Source organism: Typopeltis vanoorti, chromosome 8 (assembly GCF_054136105.1).
Source record: "Typopeltis vanoorti isolate ZY-2024b chromosome 8, IOZ_Tvanoo_1.0, whole genome shotgun sequence".
In the NCBI taxonomy this organism is placed as follows: domain Eukaryota; kingdom Metazoa; phylum Arthropoda; class Arachnida; order Uropygi; family Thelyphonidae; genus Typopeltis; species Typopeltis vanoorti.
In genome coordinates this window covers 119797366-119816892 of record NC_143556.1, presented here as the reverse complement: position 1 = coordinate 119816892, position 19527 = coordinate 119797366, and the positions used below count along the sequence as shown (strand labels likewise).

The window sequence follows — 19527 nt, the reverse complement described above, 5'->3', positions numbered from 1 at the left end:
ATGTCTGCCTTCATGGTAGAATCTCAATATGCAAGCCCCATAGTACCCGAACCAGCATGCAGCGTCGTTTTCAGTGATGCAAAGAGCGTATACAGTGATGCAAAGAGCGTATACAGTGACACGTGGAAGCTTGGAAAAAGCTATACTATAGAGCAGTGATGGTGAACCTATGACACGCGTGTCAGCACTGACACACTTGAGGGTTTCAGGTGACACACCTTGGATGTTGAAAAATATTGGTATTCTGATGAAAAAAACTGCGATAAATCGTGTAAGATCGCTCTCAGTTGGCGAAGGTAGGTTTCGGTTTATTGAAAGCATTATATTTTATAGTTAGCCTATTTCCATTTTTATTTTGTAACTAGCATATAAACAACGAGCGTTTTAAGTTTACGTTTTCTTTCTTAATCATTATAATTTCTGCATAGTCATATGATATTATAAAAACTTATAAAAATTATTATCAATATTATACGATACAAACTTATAAATACGTGCTTTATATATTATAAACTTACATTTTTCATTTGGCTTCTGTGTGAAATTCGTTCATGCATGCATTCCAAGTCTCTCGACTGAGTAATACAAGTTCTAAACATATTTAAAACCACTTTAACAGAAAATATAATTCGCAGCGTTAAATATTGAATTTATCTGAGTAAATAATGAAAACATTTTTATAGTTGCAATAAATTTAGTAAATTTTGTTAAATAATGCAAATAGTAACAACTTATGATGACGTCGCAACAAAACCTACTAAATGGCTGCTATTTAGAGCATGATAGAGAGTAAAACGTAACAAGGTTGCTACGAACGTACCGGTAATAAATTTGGCAACCCTGCTGAAAGAAGTAGTGGTAGTCTTGCATGGTCTGCCACTTAAGTAATTTGAGTTGCTATTGTATATAACTGTGCTCTTTTTTTAATTTGTGAACCCTTTTACAATGGCAGCTAGCACTAATGAAAACTAAAATTATCACAGAAAGGAAGTGGAAGAAATTTCCAAAATGCCTGGACTGACATTAACAATATGGTGTTATTGATAGAGCCGATAAAGTTCCCTGTAAATTCTGTGGTGAGCTATCTGTGAGTATAACTTGGAATGTAAGAAGACATTTTGAAACTAAGCACAAATGACTCCTAGAAAAAACTTTTGAAGATCGCAAAGAATACATATCGCAACATCTAAAACTTGCAGACTCACAATCAGGGACTTTAATTAAATTTGTTTCAGGACCTTCAAATTTAGTAGCCGCAAGTATTTCACATACTATTGTTGAACATGGGAAACCATTTAGTGATGGTGATTATATTAAAGAAGCTTTCGTAAAGTGTGCGCCATTTTTATTTGAGGACTTTCATAATAAGGAAGCTATTGTAAAGCGCATGAAAGAGTTATTATTAAAGACAGAGTTATATCAATGAATGCTAGTATAGAAAATCAAATACAACAAGACTTGAACTCATGCCATTGTTTTTAAATTTGTCTCGACGAAACTACAGATATTATTGCAAGATATGTTCACACCGTGAACAAGGTATAATAGCTAATATCGATTGGCTATTATTGCAAGGTATGTTCACGGTGATTCTGCGCACGAGGAATTTTTAAAGTTTGAAAATTTACCTCAAAACACGACAGATAAAGACAAATGCGACTGTGTTGTTAAAGTGTTCCTTGAGAAACAGATTTATCGAAAATATTTTCGATTACAACTGATGGCGCGCCTAATATGGTTGGCCGTAATGTCGGTTTTATTAAACAATTGACAGAATATGTTGGTTATCTCCTGGTTTGTTTCCATTGTATCATCGGGATACACAGTGTGCGAAATCATGCTTAAAGGATTTGGATGATGTGATGAGAACTGTGACAAAGGTAACTAATTTTATTGCTGCCAGGGCTTTAAACAAACGAGAATTTAATTCACTTTTAAGCGAAGTTGAATCAGTGTACAATGGTCTATTCATGTACAATAATATTCGATGTCTGAGTCGTAGCCAAGTACTTGAACGGTTTGTTGAATGTTTAAATGAAATTAAATTATATTTAAATACGAAGGGTATGGAGCACGAATTTTCTCAGTTGAACGATTCTGCTTGGCTCAGTAAGCTGATGTTTTTCAAAGATTTTTCACTGCACCTGAATGAACTTAATATGCAATTGCAAGGTTTCGGAAAATCTGTCGATGTTATGTTTGGCATAATCAAGAGATTTGAGAATAAACTCAAAATATTTCAACGTGATTTTGAAAGTAACAATTTTAAGTATTTCCCAAGAGTGAAAATTTTTTTTAACGAAACCAGCTCCAAAAATAGTGAACAACATATCAACCAATCTATCGAAGTTCTAAAATCAGTAACTAAGCAGTTTTCTTCTAGATTTGAGAAAATACTTCATAAAGTATCCTGATGAAACAGAATTCATGGATCGTAAATTAGATGGCTTTGAGTAGTTGAATTTAAAATATCTAGAAATGCAACTAGCAGACTTCCAGTGTAATCCTATCTAGAAAAGAAAATTTATTGCTCTTAGAAATTAATTATAACTTGAGCGGAAACGTCTGCATGATATCGCGTGTAAAAATTCAGACTGTGAAATTCTAAGCGTGTGGAATAGCCTTCCCGAAAACTTTGATGCTCTTAAAATCTTTGCTAAAGCTCTTCTAACAATTTTCTCTTCTACATACGCTTGTGAAACTCTATTTTATGCCTTAAATAATATCAAATCGAAAGGCAGGAATAGATTGAGCAATGATTTCAGCGCTGACTGTGTAGCATTAAAATGTACACACTGTAGCCCTTCTATAAAGTAACTTCTTACCAGTACTCAGCAACAGAAAAGTCATTAAATGTAATGTAAGTTTGTAATTTCACTATAATAAATTAATTGTATAATATTAATTCATACATTTTATATCAATGTCCTATAAAATAAGTAGCCTAATATGATATGTATAAGTCACCATCTATGATTATGTATTTAAATTTATAATGCATGTATGTAAGTGGCACATCAACATCGTCAATATTTAAAAAAAAAGATGTCTGACACACCTGGGTAAAAAGGTTCGCCATCACTGCTATAGAGCGATGAATTACGCTTCACCCTCTAACGCAGTGCTTCCCAAACTTATGGAAAAAAATTTTTCACGGCTCCCATCGAAAAAAAATCGTAATACAGACATATTATTATAATATTTATTGTATTTATATTCAATACAATTTATATTCAAGATTTTGCGTTTTTAATCTTTTTTTGTGTTTCTTATCAATAGCTTTGAAATGAAACTTATATGAATAAGCATATATTTTACTAATATTCATTAATCGCTGAAATACGCAAGAAGCAAAATTTGTGAACCAACACCAATGCGTAATTTTTTTTCCATTAAAATTTTTTCTATTAAAATATAAAAAAGAATAAAAATGAAATAATAAATAACATAAATTAAATACATTTCTTTTAAGATTAAAAGAATCTACTTACGTTTAAAACATTTAAAATTTGTTTTCATTATTTCACGGCCCCCCTCAACAAAACTTACGCCCCCCCAAGGGGGGGCACAGTTTGGGAAGCGCTGCACTAACGAACAGATGGACGGTTGTGGGTTTAGTTGTTCCTCATGAACATCTCTTACTAGAGTGCGTAACACGAACCATGAAATTTAGAGGTGGTGGTGTGATGGTACGGTCCTATTTTTCCTTGTTTGGCGTCGGACCTCTATTTGTGGTGCCACGAACACTGAACTCCGAAAGCTATCTGAACATTCTGGCCAATGCAATGCTTCCTGTTTTGTGGCCATTTCCGTGGCCTTTGTCTCTCTCAGGGAGACAATGCACCGTACCATAAGGCTGCTGCTGTAATTGCATGGTTTATGGATATGAACGTCACCACAACTTAACTGGCATTCACAGAGTTCTCATTCAACCTTATTGAACATCTGTAGGGTGAACTGGTGCGTCGGGTAAGGTTAAGGGACGTCCTCTCCACAACAGTCCAGGATGTCATTACATGGTTACAGGAAATAATGTTCCACAATTTCCATTGATCGTTATCATACTCTTGTGAAAAATATGTCCCGCAGGAATTCTACAGTCTTTGCAACGAAATAAGTCGTTCATCTTATTAAGGTAGGCAATATGGTTGTTTACTTCTCACACTATGATGTCAGTTGACTTCTTTTCAAGCAGCGTATAAAGCTAAGTAAAGGAAACGCGGAAAAATCAGATTTTACCACAAATATTGAATTGAGATATCTCTAGTTCCAAATATATAACTGAGAATGGTAGATAATTTTTTCATGTTATTAAGTAATCTTTGCAAATCGTTTTTCATTTATATTTGGGAAGCTTATACGAATGAAGGCATCATCCTCAAATTATCTATAATCTGCATTCATTGCAGTTATAGTAAATTGGATCCGTTTATTAATACAGCACTATTTAATTGTAAACCAAAATTTTCTTCTGATGCAAAGTTGTGAATCTTAAAAATATACACTTCGAGTTAGATTTCGATATGCTCAGGACAATGCGAACCATTCAGACAGGTTCTTCCACGACCACAGTAAGAGGCTACTTTTTTATAATAAATATATTATAAATTTAAAAAATATATATTCAATATCAGAAATACATAAAATATAATTTCAATTATTTTTATTCTCTCTAATTTTAGATTTTTTTAATTCTTTTCATGAAAATAATTAGAAAATCGTGATATTTTTTTTAAAGGAACCATATGCTAATGTTTTAGCTGATTAATAAATTCTTTGAATTGTTCTATCATGGATTTTTAATCTAATTTTTAAATTGTGATAATACTATTGATTTGCAAATAAGTTTATAATTAAGATTATTTCAGCTATTTCAACTATTCCTTTTCTGCCTATCAAAGAGATGCAGTTCAGTTTTTTCACAGGCTATTGTTATTAAGATGAATACGATTAAGGTATTCCTTCAAAATGATTAAATTAATGAAGTTTGAATACTCCTTATTCATAACAAAGGCGCGCATTGATTTATATACACTTCAAAATGAAATTTCTATGTTACGTACGTCACATTAGGCTTAATGTGACGTACGTCGGTAAAGTACATTCAGCATTTATCATTTTGTGAGTGCTACTTCAATTTCAAAACGGTATCATTAATCAACCCCTATGTTATTTAGAGTGCTAGTTCAGTTTAGGAGATCAGTTATCAACACGTGCTGGCAGTAACGCATAACTCAAGCACGGTCAACATAATCAGAGCGACCCAATTGTAAGCTGATATTTTCTAACATGTTCGCATCATTGAGAATACACAGATGCACAGTGTTGCAAAACATAAGATAAATAGCAGACATCGACTTAATTAACTAAATTTAGAACAACTGTTGCATTTGTTAGCTTGCTCTCTCTCTCTCTCTCTCTCTCTCTCTCTCTCTCTCTCTCTACATAAAAGAAATAAACACGTCGAATATACACAGGGATTTATTAAAAATTTATAGTGATTATTACATTTTTTTTTGCAAATTTTGTTAGACGATACATATATATGTAACTGAAAACTTAAGAGCGCTCGTACGTGTTTACATACTGAATAATAGTGTAGCTGTAGTAATAGTAGTAGTAATAATTTAAAATATTAATTTAAAAAAACTGAAACACTACGTAGTGTTACTAAGGGTTGTAACACCAAACGTAACAACAGAGACAGATATTGCTTAACACGACTCACCACATACTTTCTAACCTAGACCCTAAAACAACATATACGGTTTTGCACAGAGAGAGAGAGAGAGAGAGAGAGAGAGAGAGAGAGAGAGAGAGAGAGAGAGAGAGAGAGAGAGAGAGAGAGAGAGATAACATCTCATACCAAGCAACCCAACAACATGCCATAAATTTTAAAACATATAGGCAATTACAGAACACTGAAAAATGAACTAAGTTAGCCGGTCTCATACGGTGGAAGTGGAGATTTGAAATTTCCACTTCCCAGAAACTCGGCTTTTTCTTGCCTCAGAACAGTAAACTGGCCCCGTAAACACGCACGCACGCACGCACGCACCCACGCGCGCACACGCACGCACGCACACACACTATCTTGGAAAGAAGTTAACGGATCATAGTGTGAGGAGTAAACACTCATGGCGCCCACCCTACTAACAATAGAATTCGTTCCCTGCGATGACTTCAGCAATCCTATGATTTGTATCCCACTGCGACTCTTATGCGACCTGTCTGTTAGGATTCATTCCTTATGATATTACCACTATTAGTATTAAAGTATAATTATTTTTCTCAAAATGTAAAAAGTGCTATAGGGCATACTTTCCACAAGTCTTACCATAGTGATCAATCGGTATTTGGACCATAATTTATTATGACCGAACGTTTCTTGACCTCAATCAATGTTCAATAGAGTTGAAATCATGGCTCTGCGGAGGAGAGTTAAGTGTGGTGTTCATGTCCAAAAACCATACAGTTGCAGCAGCTTTATGACACAATACATTGTCATAAAGTCATTGTCAATGGTCAGTTTAAAAACGCCACAAAGTAGGAATTATTGAATTGTCCAGATTGTCTACTGCACATGCTTTTGATCACTGTAGACGCCGCTGTTGGGATAATGTGGGGCTTTCATATTGCTGTCCTCCAATGGAAATCCATGTTGTGAGCCTCATTCTTAATGTTTCGTGCAGATTCATGTTCCAATCGATGCTCTAAATTCCACATTCATTCAACGTATCGGCTGACAAATGACGGTTTCTACATATTATCCTTTGTAGCACCCTACTCTCACGTTCTGTGAGTGTGGTAGGTCGTCTGCAACAGACGACCCACCACACTCACCGTAGATGACACTCTGTGCTTCCATCTCAGTATAGTATCACCTGATTGTTGACCTGGGATAGCCTAATTTGTCAACAATTTGCCCAAACATATGGACCTACCATATGACATCTGCTCATAACGACTCTATCAAACTGAGTCAGCATCTTCTCGCAGCCATTTCACCCGGACGCATTTACACTGATTTGGGAGCATCATATTGCTCTAATTTATACCGGCTATAAACACAATACCATTACATGGTACGATGCATCTTACCCAAGGGGTCTCTGTTGAATTATTTCCAAGCAGTGCATATACACTGCTTGGAATTATTATTATTATTATCATTGTTGTTGTTGTTTTGCATTAATTTCCTCTGTAGTATTATGGCTAAACAGTATTTTTTGTTAAATTTGTTTATAGCAATAACTTTCGATGTAACTTACTTCCATAGGTCCACAACAACAAAACTGATCATTGTGATATATTTGGTCTTTCTAGTGCAATGCTTCTTTAGAAGCGACCTTCGAAGTGACCGCTTTTGCGACCTTCGACCCTACGTTCCTTTACTGCAGGATAGTGCCTCGGTACTCGATCAAGAAGTTAATCGTTTCTTAAAACAATTAACTTCTGGTATGAATTAATGATTTGCATTCCACTATGGCTCTTTCTGTTAGGATTCTTTTCTTATAATATTACAACTGTTATTATTAAACTATAATTTCTCTCAAAATGGAAGAAGGGCTATGTAGCCGTAGTAATAACTTGCCTGTCCACGCTAATCACGTGCAATGCCTTGGATGCAAGGAAAATCTGCACTACGATTGTTTCGGTCTAACCGAAAATACATGGAAAGAGAAATCGCTAAAAGTTATCTCAGTGGCTCTGTAGCTCCTGCAGAGAACGCACGAAACCAGCAAGGGCAGAATAAGGTCCAAACCAGTGTCAATAAAGCATTGAATACATACTACTCTGCCGAAACAGCTGATATTATAACAGAAATATCTGATAAAGATTTAAGCGTAATTAGATTTTTCCTAGTAGAACTCGGAAAATCCACAACAAAAGAAATCGAAACATTAAAAGAAATCCTCAACATGCACAAACAAGAAATAAAAGATTAGTGATCTTTAGAAGAATTTTTACACTTTAATAACAATACCGTGCAAGAAGTCCTAAACTCGGTGAAAGAAAATATAAAATCACTTTCGGAAACATAAACACTGCTGAAGAAAGAAAATAACGAACTAAGAGCTGAATTAGCAAGACTGATGACAAAAGTTGAACAATCTTTTGTTATAAGCTAAATACCAATTAGCTTATAACCAATCTATACAAACTGAAGGCATTTCATAGGAGGAAGCAGCTAACATGATAGCAATAGTCAAAATTTAGCGAAAAATGTGAAAATAGAATTTACCAGTGAAGAAATAAAATCTAGTCACTGGATCTCAAACAGAAGAAAATATCATCCTACAAATATAGTCATCTCGCTTCACCACAAGCTAAAGAAAGATTAATTAAAGACAGAAAAAAATTCAGCCCAGTGATATCAAATGTCAATTGTTCTTGGAATAAAAGTGCTGTGTATGTGAACGGTTATCTAACACCATACTACAAAAATCTACTGTATCTTTCAGTAAAGAAAACCAAGACAAGGACTACAAATGCCTATGGTGTGAAAACTCAAGAGTATGCATGAAGAAAATATATATATTATGAACAGTGCACATCACTAACGAAAGAGATCTGAAAAATAGTTAACATATCTTCTTGATTGTCAATACCTTAAAATCTGTCAATGAAGGATGAAATTGATCACATCACAAAAGACCAAGTAAAGCACATTATATTTCATGTATTTCATGACTGGAAAAACAAATTCACGTACTCAAATCGATATATTGTATCATCATCACATCATCAAATTTCTGCCATGTACAGGATATGATAGTATTACATGAAAAATTGACATTATTAATAAGTATAATTGACATTATTACTAAAGAAAAATTTGACATTATTACTAAGTTTCTATCTACAATTTTCCTCCAAATCGGTCAGTTACCAGACAAGACTCCAACATTATCAGATCTTATATTTCTATCTTCTAAGGTACTTTTTATCGTATCAATCCACCTATGTCTTGGTATTCGTCTAGGTCTTTTTCTGCCAACCTGGCGAAGAACACTTGTTTTGCTAATGTATCCTCTCCTATTCTGTTTAAGTGACCATACCACTTTAAATTAGCTATTCTATCGCATTCCTGAATGCAGACAATGTCAAGTTCTTTGCTAATATCCTAATTTTTAATATGATATTGCCATTGATGCCATCTGGTCATGCCCCTAGTCTTCGGTCAAATGTTTTACTTCTGACCCACGTCTCAGACCCATAAGTTAAACTTTGACCCTTAAGGGATGCTTAAAGTTAAAAGCTGTATAACTGAGAGGAGACCTCCACATAGCCTTTAAAGGAATGTGGAGAACCGACCAGGGCTTCTGACCTAATGTCCAATCCTCACCTTCCCGTGGTGCACCCTATTAGGTATCTACCTGGATACTGAAAGGACGAGGATGGGCTGGCAATTTGGGATTTAGCCGACCAAACTGTATTCTTATTGGCTTAAACCAAATTATAGAACGATGGTTACATTGTATTACACATTAATATATGCAGTGTAAAAAATATTGGCTGTTACTTTAGGCATATCTCAGTGACCACATAGCCTATACAGATACCACAATATTAACAGGAATTTTCTTGTACAGCTTACACTACACAACATAAACTCCTTCCAAACGTACAGTTACTGTCGAGAAAATACAAAAGATGTGGGAGACAGATTTATTTATACATAAAAAAAACAGTAATGGTAAGTTAAAAATGAAATTTCAAACAGCTGAAAACATTAAAGCTATAGAACTGTATTGACGGTTATAGTTTAATACTAAACTACACTTATAGGCCACCAGATGAAAATCCTAAACAATTTCTGTAGGGACTAGAAACCTTGAAAACAACTAACAACAACCTTAATCAACGTATAATATAGCGGACACACTAACATTAACACTATAAATACCGAATCAAGCATATTTAGACACGCTATCCAACTTTTGGATATTAGAGAAGAAATGGTAAATGAAAATATAGCATAATCCTGTATAGCTCATATTAACGTTCGTGTAAGAGATAACATACTTTTATCCGAAAATATTAAAGCAAAACTAGCAGACCACAACTTCTCGTCATTAGACATCCCAGCACTGGAAAAGCAAAAATCCAATTTTTACTCAAGTCAAACCAGTTTTTTTTTTATTCCTCATAGCATCATATAATGCAATCCAATAATCCGGAATAACTCTATGACTCTTTCGTCACATCGGTGCGTAGTACACACAAGAAAGCTATCCGGAAATTAAAGATTCGAACCAGCAAGGATTCACCTCCATGGCTAAACGACGATTTACTACTTAAAATACACAATTAAGACCATTTATAGAATCAGCTCAAAAGAAATCCATATAATCAGATGGATATAAGAAGCGAATATACAGAATAGAAGAACCTCCAATTCAGAAATACGCCGAAATAAACGTAACTATTGCATCAATGATATTAAATTAAATAAAAGAAATTTAAAGAACCATGGACAATAACAAACGAAGCACTCAATAAAACATAAACTCCTTCCTCAACGACTGTAATCCAGAACTTCGCCAAACTGTTTAAATGAAAAGTGACTAGCGGACAAATTTAATGATACCTTCAAGGAATAAATTATAAACTTAAGGGAAACTATACTGGATCTTGGGAAACCAAACACCAACACTATCGAGACAAAATAAGACTCTTTGGTTCCCCCAGATAACGCAAAAAAGACTTGAATACGGTTATCTCAAAAATCAACTTTAAATAATCCCATGGATTTGATCAGATACGACAAGGGATATCAAAACGCACTACACCCCCCTTATGGCTATAAGGCTAAATACCCCCCCCCCGCATGATGATAAGGATGAATCAAGTTGGAAGATTACATACTGGCTCGTCTCTCGCCGATCATAAAAAGTGACACGTTCTGGACTTATGAAGAGGGTCTACGTGGAAAAATGTGCTACAGTGTCCATCATATTTACTCACCTCAAGACCATCTACAATGAGCAACGACAGAATGATATCAATAAGAATATATAACTGCAGATCTCTCCAAGATGATAGATTGGGAAAGCATCGAACCATATAAAATGGATTCAATCTACACAATGGAATTTTCAGTTAGGGAAGAGTCTATTCCACTACACTGACACCTTTAATTACATGCAGAATAAATTAATTCATGCGATAAATACACTATGCTGAAATAAGTATCCGGTAGTAAGAAATTTCAAAGAAACTTGGATTGTAAATATTCTAATTATTAAAATATGTAAGTTCACCTCATTGTCCACTTCACTACATAGAATATTTTAAATATGTAGACCCAATCCAGTTGCAAATACCTCAATGAAGAGTGTAATCTCACTCTGACCCTAATTTACCCTTCCCCATTCCGGGCATAGCCTCTTTCAGAATACCTGATACGCATCAGTATAATTGATGCATTCTTTCTTGAATACTACAGTAACTTCATCACGTTGAAATGAATATTGGACAGCATTAAATTTCAGAGAAACAGCTTTACAAACACCTCGGCAGTTCAGTTAGTTTGGACAATGCCCTTTGGTTGGAAAGACCTGAGTTCGAATCCCGTCTAGGACGCGAAGAACTTTTATCAGGCCTATTCAACTAAAGGTGAGTTAGCCGATCTCACACGGGGAGGTATAGGGTTTCTCATCGCTATTAAAACACAAGCAATTAATATACATAATATACTGGCTTCATAGCCTGAGTTGCTTCGGCCGTAAATCTAAATAAACCAAACCAGTTGCCAGCGTTTAGGCTCACTGTGGGCTGATTAAATTTTCGCAATTCCAGGCAAATTCTGTTCCAAAATAGATGATATGCATTATTATAGTAGTGGCCACAACGTGGCTCGCTAGTCGCACGCCGCTCGAGTCCATACGTCACACGGCTCTTTACGATCTATCAGGAAAAAGTAAACAAAAAGAGAAGACAAGACAAAAAAAATGAGGAACAATACAAGAGAGAGAGAAAAACAGTGTTAATTAAAAATACTGCAATGAAAAAAAGTTTAATTCGAAACACATTAAATGAAGTTTTCTTTGAACAATTAAAATAATTTTAAAGTCGAAACACAATGATTTTAGTTATTTATTTACTAGTAAAGGCCTTCCTTGTATCCATTTACTTAGTAAGCTCCTTAAAATTATGTGTGTAATTAGTCAAAGCAGTTCTTACAAGCTCGTTACAACCTCGCCATGCGAACACTCACTTACTTCCGAACCATCGCAACGGTCAAAAGTTGCGGATCTTCTGAGCTCTACCGGAATTATTTTGGTTCCAAAAAGACGCGTAGTTGGCTACCCCAGCGTTCTTATAAACCAATGCATTCTTTCTCAGAATATAACTACTGCCCCATATGCCATTGTTGGATGCATTGCACCCAACTTTATAATTCGTTTCAAAGATGTTCTTTTATGTATGGTCTGGATATGCTGCATGAAAAGTAGTAAACAAACATTTTTCGAACATATGGTGTAACACTTTTCGAGAGTGTAATAAAACTGTATCGGCATCAGTTTCCTCAAACCGTGCTGCCTAGCACTTGCAGTATGTTTATGGTGAGAGACATGAGTCAGTTATGTAAAGCTGACGCTACATTAAATTGTTACTTAAAACTGCCGCAACTGCACTGCACTGCATTAACCATAAGCCATTACATCTGTGCTACCACATCTCGCAGATGAAATGTTGAAAATAGCATAAGTCATTCGCAAGCAACTGTTATTTCCAAACTCGTTCATCCGATAGGAAAAGTATTTGCGATGAGTCACTCCATACCACGAAGTTCAGTAAAATATGAGTTGTTACATTGATTAGTCTCCGGTGTAGTTTGCAACGTTAATTGCTCTGGTTCATGTGAAGCTGTTCTTCTGTAGTAATCAATTGTACAGCTTATTAAAGTTTTGACAATACTAGCCTTATAGAATCTTTGAACTCCTGGTTGAACGTTTCCGTTTCTTCTGCGTTTATTTCGGGAGGTGATGACTAACGGATAAATCTCTAGTTATATTATGATAGCATCCTTGTCGAAATCAGTAACTTCTTCTCCACATGACACTAACATTACACATACGCCTAGGTGGATAGCATATATAGATCGGTGAGTGCACATAACGAGATGCTTTCTCAAACCATCACACTACCTCCATCATAAATGTCCCTTTCACGGATATTAGAAGGATGATAACAAGTCCCAAGTTCGCTCCAGATCAGAGCACGCGTGGTATCTCTTTGTAGAGCCAATAGGTAGGCAATACAGATTCCAGATGGTCTTGGAGTTCAGTTGACTTGAAGCCTGGCCCATTTCAAACGTATGCTAAAAGTGGCTTCAAAACGTACACTCCACTTTTCTAGAGTGGAGTTTACCGATTGTGCAAAAAAATTATAGTAGAAAAAAAATAATAACAATAAAATTATTAAAATTTCTTTAGCTCACCCACGACTAACTGCAGATTTTAAAACTTTTCATGGTTGGAATTGTGTTAAAAATTTTACTAATATCATTAATATAAATGAGTATGAAGGAATTTCGACATCTGACAGTTGTTCAACTCGTGATTACATTCTTCTTTCAGTGTGCACCCATTTATATTCTGCTCAACACCAGATAGTGGTGCCCTCGGACCATTCTGAAGATATCACTGTCAGTAAAACAACAACCGACAAATCTCCTTTTATTATATTCACACATATTCTCTCTACTAGTATTTGTGAGCATGGTAGAATATTTTGACTAAAATGTAATGAATATTCTGTGTTGTTCTGAGAAGTAATACAGTATAACAGGTACTTCGCATTATTATGATTATGTATGGTCCTAAATTTTTCGAAAAAATTGTGTATGACTGACATGCTTTTCGCATTTCTGTTTTTATCTCCAAAACGAACCAGTTGTTCCTTTATATTAGCTACTCTCTGTATATATATATCAAAAATTCTGTGTTTCTTTTATTAGAACATTTTGTGGCATTTAAGAATAAAAACCTCTCTGATTGTCCGACTTCGCAGTTTTAAACTGGCTCCCATTCAATAAGTTTGTCTTCATATTTATTATTGGAGATTACAACTATTGTTGGCCTTCTATTTACTCAGACACTAGAGATCATACAAGACCTATAGCTACTATTGACCTTAACCTTATATGATGTCAAGTAATGGGCTTAGAAGTATCTAATTACTTTGATATTCATATTCTCAATAATTGCAATCAAGTCGACCAAGCGCATCTCTAATTCGTTTTTTCTATCCACATCATTTCAACGGAAATTCATTTCGACAGATAGTAATTCATTTCTTTACTTTTCACTTCTGCATAGCATCAGATGATCGTGTTTTACCTAAAAGTATGATTCTAAAACATGACAGTTATTAATAAATCAGTTATTAGATACGAGTAATCTAATAACTAATTTATTAATAATTTATTAATAATTTCTGCCAATAACATATATGGCAAAAAAACAATTGATAATTATGCATTATGTGCTTTAACCACCAGCAGTGATTGTCATAGAGCAACATTCAATCGGTGCGAAGAATATCCACTTCAAAAAATAATATCGGCTCAAGTTGTACCTTGTCAAAAACTAGCTTGCCTTTAAAAATTAGGAAAACAAACTCAACATTATACCTAATGAAATACAAAAATCTCTTTTGCTCTCCATACAATAGTATAACTACGTATTTCTGAGAATTTAGAGCAATAATCCACACCCCTTCCTTTGACAACAATCGCATGATGATTGATTTTAATGAAGTCTTTATATATCTACCCTATAGATATAAAATGCTAAGCCTTTTTATGAAACGTTTTTATGTAACGTTTTTGTGTCACATTTTTTGTCAAGTTATTTGAAACGTTTTGAAACTCAGGGGCTACCCCGAGTGTCGAGCCTTCAAAATTCAAGTCATCAGAATTCGAGAAGAACCTACCTACTAGTCCGGAACTCGGGGGGTTGGGCGCCGTAGACGCCAGGGAGAGGGGTGGACCCCCTTTCGCGTATTCAAAATTCGAGTCATCAGAATTCAAGGAGAACCGGCCTACCAGTCCGGAAGTCGGGGGGGGGGGGGGGGGTTGGCGCCGTAGGCGCGAGGGTCGGGGAACCCTTTCGAGTTTTCAAAATTCGAATAATCAGAATTCAAGGAGAACCAGCCTACCAGTCCGGAACTTGCGGGACTGGGCGCCGTAGGCGTCATGGAGGAGGAGCCCCCTAGTATATAAATATATATATACATATATATGTAGAAAGTTTTTAACTTGGGTATATTATGTATTCAAGATACCAAGTAATTTTATATAAACTTGGTTTTTAATCCTATTTCCCAAGTAGGCAAACAGACAAGTATGTCAAGTTTGTGCCTACACGTAGTACAATACCGAGGCAACTCCAGCAGGTAGTGCAAGACTGAGGCAACTCCTGATGGTAGTGCTTGACCGGGCAACTCGTGGTAAAAATGGATTAAGCTTTGATCACTTTCCTTAGTATTTTTCCCCTAATGCAAAGCAGACCCCCTTGCGGAGATTTATGATGCTATGCATAAAGACAGGGGTCACTACCCAGAGCGGTTTCGACTTTTATTGAAGTCTCGTCAGTGGGAGCCAGACCTGAAATACGAAGATTGAAGTGATGCAGAGTTTACATGAATTTTACCTAAACAAGTTGCCACAAGGTGCTTTGACTTATTAAATAAAATCTGAGGATGAGAGATAGATGTAGAAAGTTTTTAACTTGGGTATATTATGTATTCAAGATACCAAGTAATTTTACATAAACTTGGTTTTTATCGGCTATCTGAGAAAAGGAACTTCTGTCTGCGTGGTCATCAAATGGGAGTGCTTAATAACACACTCAAACAATTAAATGAGGGGAAAAATATATATATATATATTATATTATATTATATTATATTATATTTAATAACGAAGTTAATTTTTATTATTCCATTAATTAATAATAAAATGTATATTTCATTAATGATTAAATGAAATGTAACTTCGTATTTGCAAGAAATACGGATATTATTCGAATAAATTTATATTAAATGTATATGCTTTATATCTTTCACAGCATTTTATCTCAGAAAGCAGTATGTATAGTAAGAATATAAAAGAATGACTTTTTAAGGGTCTGTATCCAAGTTACGCATAAATTATTCAGCTGGAGACAACGTTTCATTTGGTGATCCAGCATCTCGTAGTCTCTTACTCCCATTTGAATTTATTATGAAAAATAATCCTATAGAATATGTGAAATGCGAAGAATTTTTGTTGAGCAATTTTTGACATTTATTTGCTGTTTAAATCACAGTTGAAACAAATGTTTTTTTTTCTTTTTTTTTTCACAGTGGGAATTGAATTGTTCTTCTTAATTTTTTGTTAATTTTTTACGCTACATACTGTGTTCAGTACTATTTTCTATTTAAAAAAAATCATGGATGAAAATTTCTCCTGAAAGGAAAGGTTTATTGTGCATGTATATACTATAAGCCGAGAAAATGAATAAACCTGGGTAATATTTGCTGTCGTGATTCTGTTGCTGTAAAAGTGTCCATGTTCGTCCTAAAAGATATGTGATCTTGTGTTTTCATTTATGTCCGTCGAACTAAGGAAAGGTCAGACACACTAACGCTCTCTACAGAAAAAAAATTCTAGTTTATACTTTCGGGATTCAACAAACCGTTGGGCCTCACATCTGGTAATTAAATTCATCTATCACCTTCACATTCACTGCCTGCCTTCCATTATCAGAACTCATCCTATTCGCTAAGAGTGAAAATTATTTATTCAGCCACAAAGGCCATCATTCGTTTGCTCACTGTGAGTGAAAGATGAGCATTAACATGTACCAGTTAGAGACATATAACCAGACTTCAGTTTACTTAGTGATATGCGTTTAAAATACTACTAGATATACTTATTTAAAGATAATTGTAATAATTAATACTGGTGATGTCCGTTAGTGTAATGAAGTAATGAAGTTTTAAGTTGCAATTCTCCTACGTACATGATCGTATTTTGGAAAAGTTAAGCTTATTCTAATTATTACACTTAGAATAAGAAACTAATATCACACTTAGTTGCTTAGAAAAAAATCTAGTTTATATTCCCTTTCAAGGATTTTTTTTTTTGTATTCCACCAAGCTGCCTTTCCTTTGGAATGGACATTGCAGTTATCCAAGTTTCTGATGTAAGATCTCCACAAGCACCTTCTTCTCATGAGGAAGGGGGGGGGGGGAAGGATGGCATATAATTTTTCATTGATGACAGAATGGACTATGGTGAAACACGAGGAATTCTTATGTCATCTCTAATACTGATTTTCCAACCATTTAATGATTGGAACCCTAAATGAAATCCACACTTATTACACACTCTGTTATTGCTCCTTTCTCAGTAAATGAATTAAAATATAAATGTTGTTTATGAAGCTTACAATCAAGTAAAAAAATGAGAAATCCGTGGAATATCAGCTACAAAAGTGATTTTCTTATTTATTCTAAATTTCCTTTTAGTTTCTTATACTAAATTTTATTTCATGCATATCCCAAATTAGCTTTTCCTAATGAGAATAGCAGACTGAGACGTACTACCAAATTTAGTGATTGTCTTGTTTAAAAACCGAGGACAACTAATTGTTTCTGATTAAAAATACTGAACAACAATTACCACAAAATAATAAGAAATACATTCTTTAACCATATTCGTTAAAGATAAGGAGCATTGTGAGTGAAACAATGCTTTCCTTAATGGTTATTTCACCTTGACTCTTCTGGTTATGTCAATGCCTAGTATAAACCACGTCCTACTTACATTAGGTATGAAAGGGACTAAAATTACAATTGTTAGATAATTCCGTAGCATTCTGTTGGTTAGGGCTTCATGATTGTTTCAGTCACCCATAGCAATACATTACGTTTCAAGAATGCATGCGTGGTGTTAACATATAACTTAGATTTAAATATATTACAAAAACGTTTTAGAACAGATATGAGGTTCAATAAATCTTATAGCAGTTATAAACCTCAAAAGAGTTTTATATATTAAAGAACTGTGAGTCATGGTTTATAATTCATAATTATTCATATTTTAATACGTAATTGGAACATATTCTTATTCTTGCTGATCATTCACTAGTAAATATATTAATTTTCCTGCATGCATTTGTTCTTTACTTTCCTTATTATTTTCACTAATACAGTTTTTGCCCATCTTTATAATTCCATACTTAAAAAATGCTTGAAGTAATTAAAATATATGCATTCTAAAATTAGCTATAATCATTTCTTATAAGAATATCCAGTTACGATTTATATGTCAAAATATGAAGCATGTCCATATATGTTTTTTTTTTGTCAATATCTTTCAAAAATAAATTTAATTATATGGGCAGCTTCATTTCTAACTAAACTATGATATTCAATAATATTAAATATAAAGTAGAGCTGCATAAACTTATGTTTGAACAATCATAAACTAACAAACGCTAAGAACTGAATACTTAAAATAATGTTGCAAACCTTACCGTTCTTTGTTATGTACATCCTTGTAAGAACTCCTGTAGAAACCTACCAGTTCATTATTCAGATTACCTTTATACGTCATGGATAACACGTAGTGATTGTTAGCTTCCAATGGACTACTAAGGTGAATAATGAAAAATTCTCGGTCTTTTTCTTCACTGGTCCTTACAATTGCAGGTACAGTACTTCCGGCTGCATTCTCTAACTTTACTGCATCTAAATTTATTATTATATCTTTCACGTGGACGCTAATGTTTGTTGTCGGTTCCGTGCACTTTACCACTATTTTCACACGCCCGTGAAAAATAAAATCATTAGAAACAAGATACGGTTGCAGTTCCACATCATACTCTTCTGGTAGAATGCTACGAGATAGCAGGGCGTAAGGTTTGACATTACGAAACGGCTCTTCGTTCTTTGCATCTTTCGGTTCACTATCCCTCTTCATACAAGGGCTGAGAAATCCAACTAGTAAGCCTACAGCTGCCACTGCACACAACGCTATAACTACAATTAAGCCTAGAACCCATCGGTCTAAAAAACACCCTTTTCGTTGCTTGAAGCTCAAGCTGTTGGTTGCGCTTTTAGCCTTCTCCGCATCATCCATGTCGAGGCGCTCACGACTAGACATCATGCTCATTTTATACGGCTCTAGCGCCACCGTGGACAGAAGAGAAAATAATCGATCGCTAGAACCTACAGGCCCTGTTGATGGGACGGTGAACGGACAAAGAGAAAGGGATATTGCTGTTCCGTAAGACGCAGAGCAATGTTGAAACACACCTGGCATGCTAAATTACAACCTGTTAGATAGCATACTTGACTGGGCACAAGTCACATGACCGGAAATGTTACTCGGCAAGTTGTGTTCTTCGTAGATATATATCGAAATAGAGTAATTGTTTCGATAAACAATTCGAGGAATTTTTGAATTAAAGTTTTCCAGTTCTCTAACTATAGCTGAGTATTTGAATTTCTCTAAATATTCAGGTC

General features: G+C 34.8%; 1 protein-coding gene across 1 annotated transcript in view; it reads right to left on the bottom strand.

The window, feature by feature from the left end:
- The window catches only part of superdeath (Suppressor of ER stress-induced death), a 503396-nt gene extending 484222 nt beyond the window's left edge, over positions 1-19174 (bottom strand). Inside the window, exon 1 of the mRNA XM_090396917.1 lies at positions 18537-19174. Coding sequence (XP_090253043.1) covers positions 18537-19174 — 638 coding nt within the window. The remainder of the gene's footprint in view (positions 1-18536) is intronic.
- Between the last annotated feature and the right edge of the window lie 353 nt (positions 19175-19527).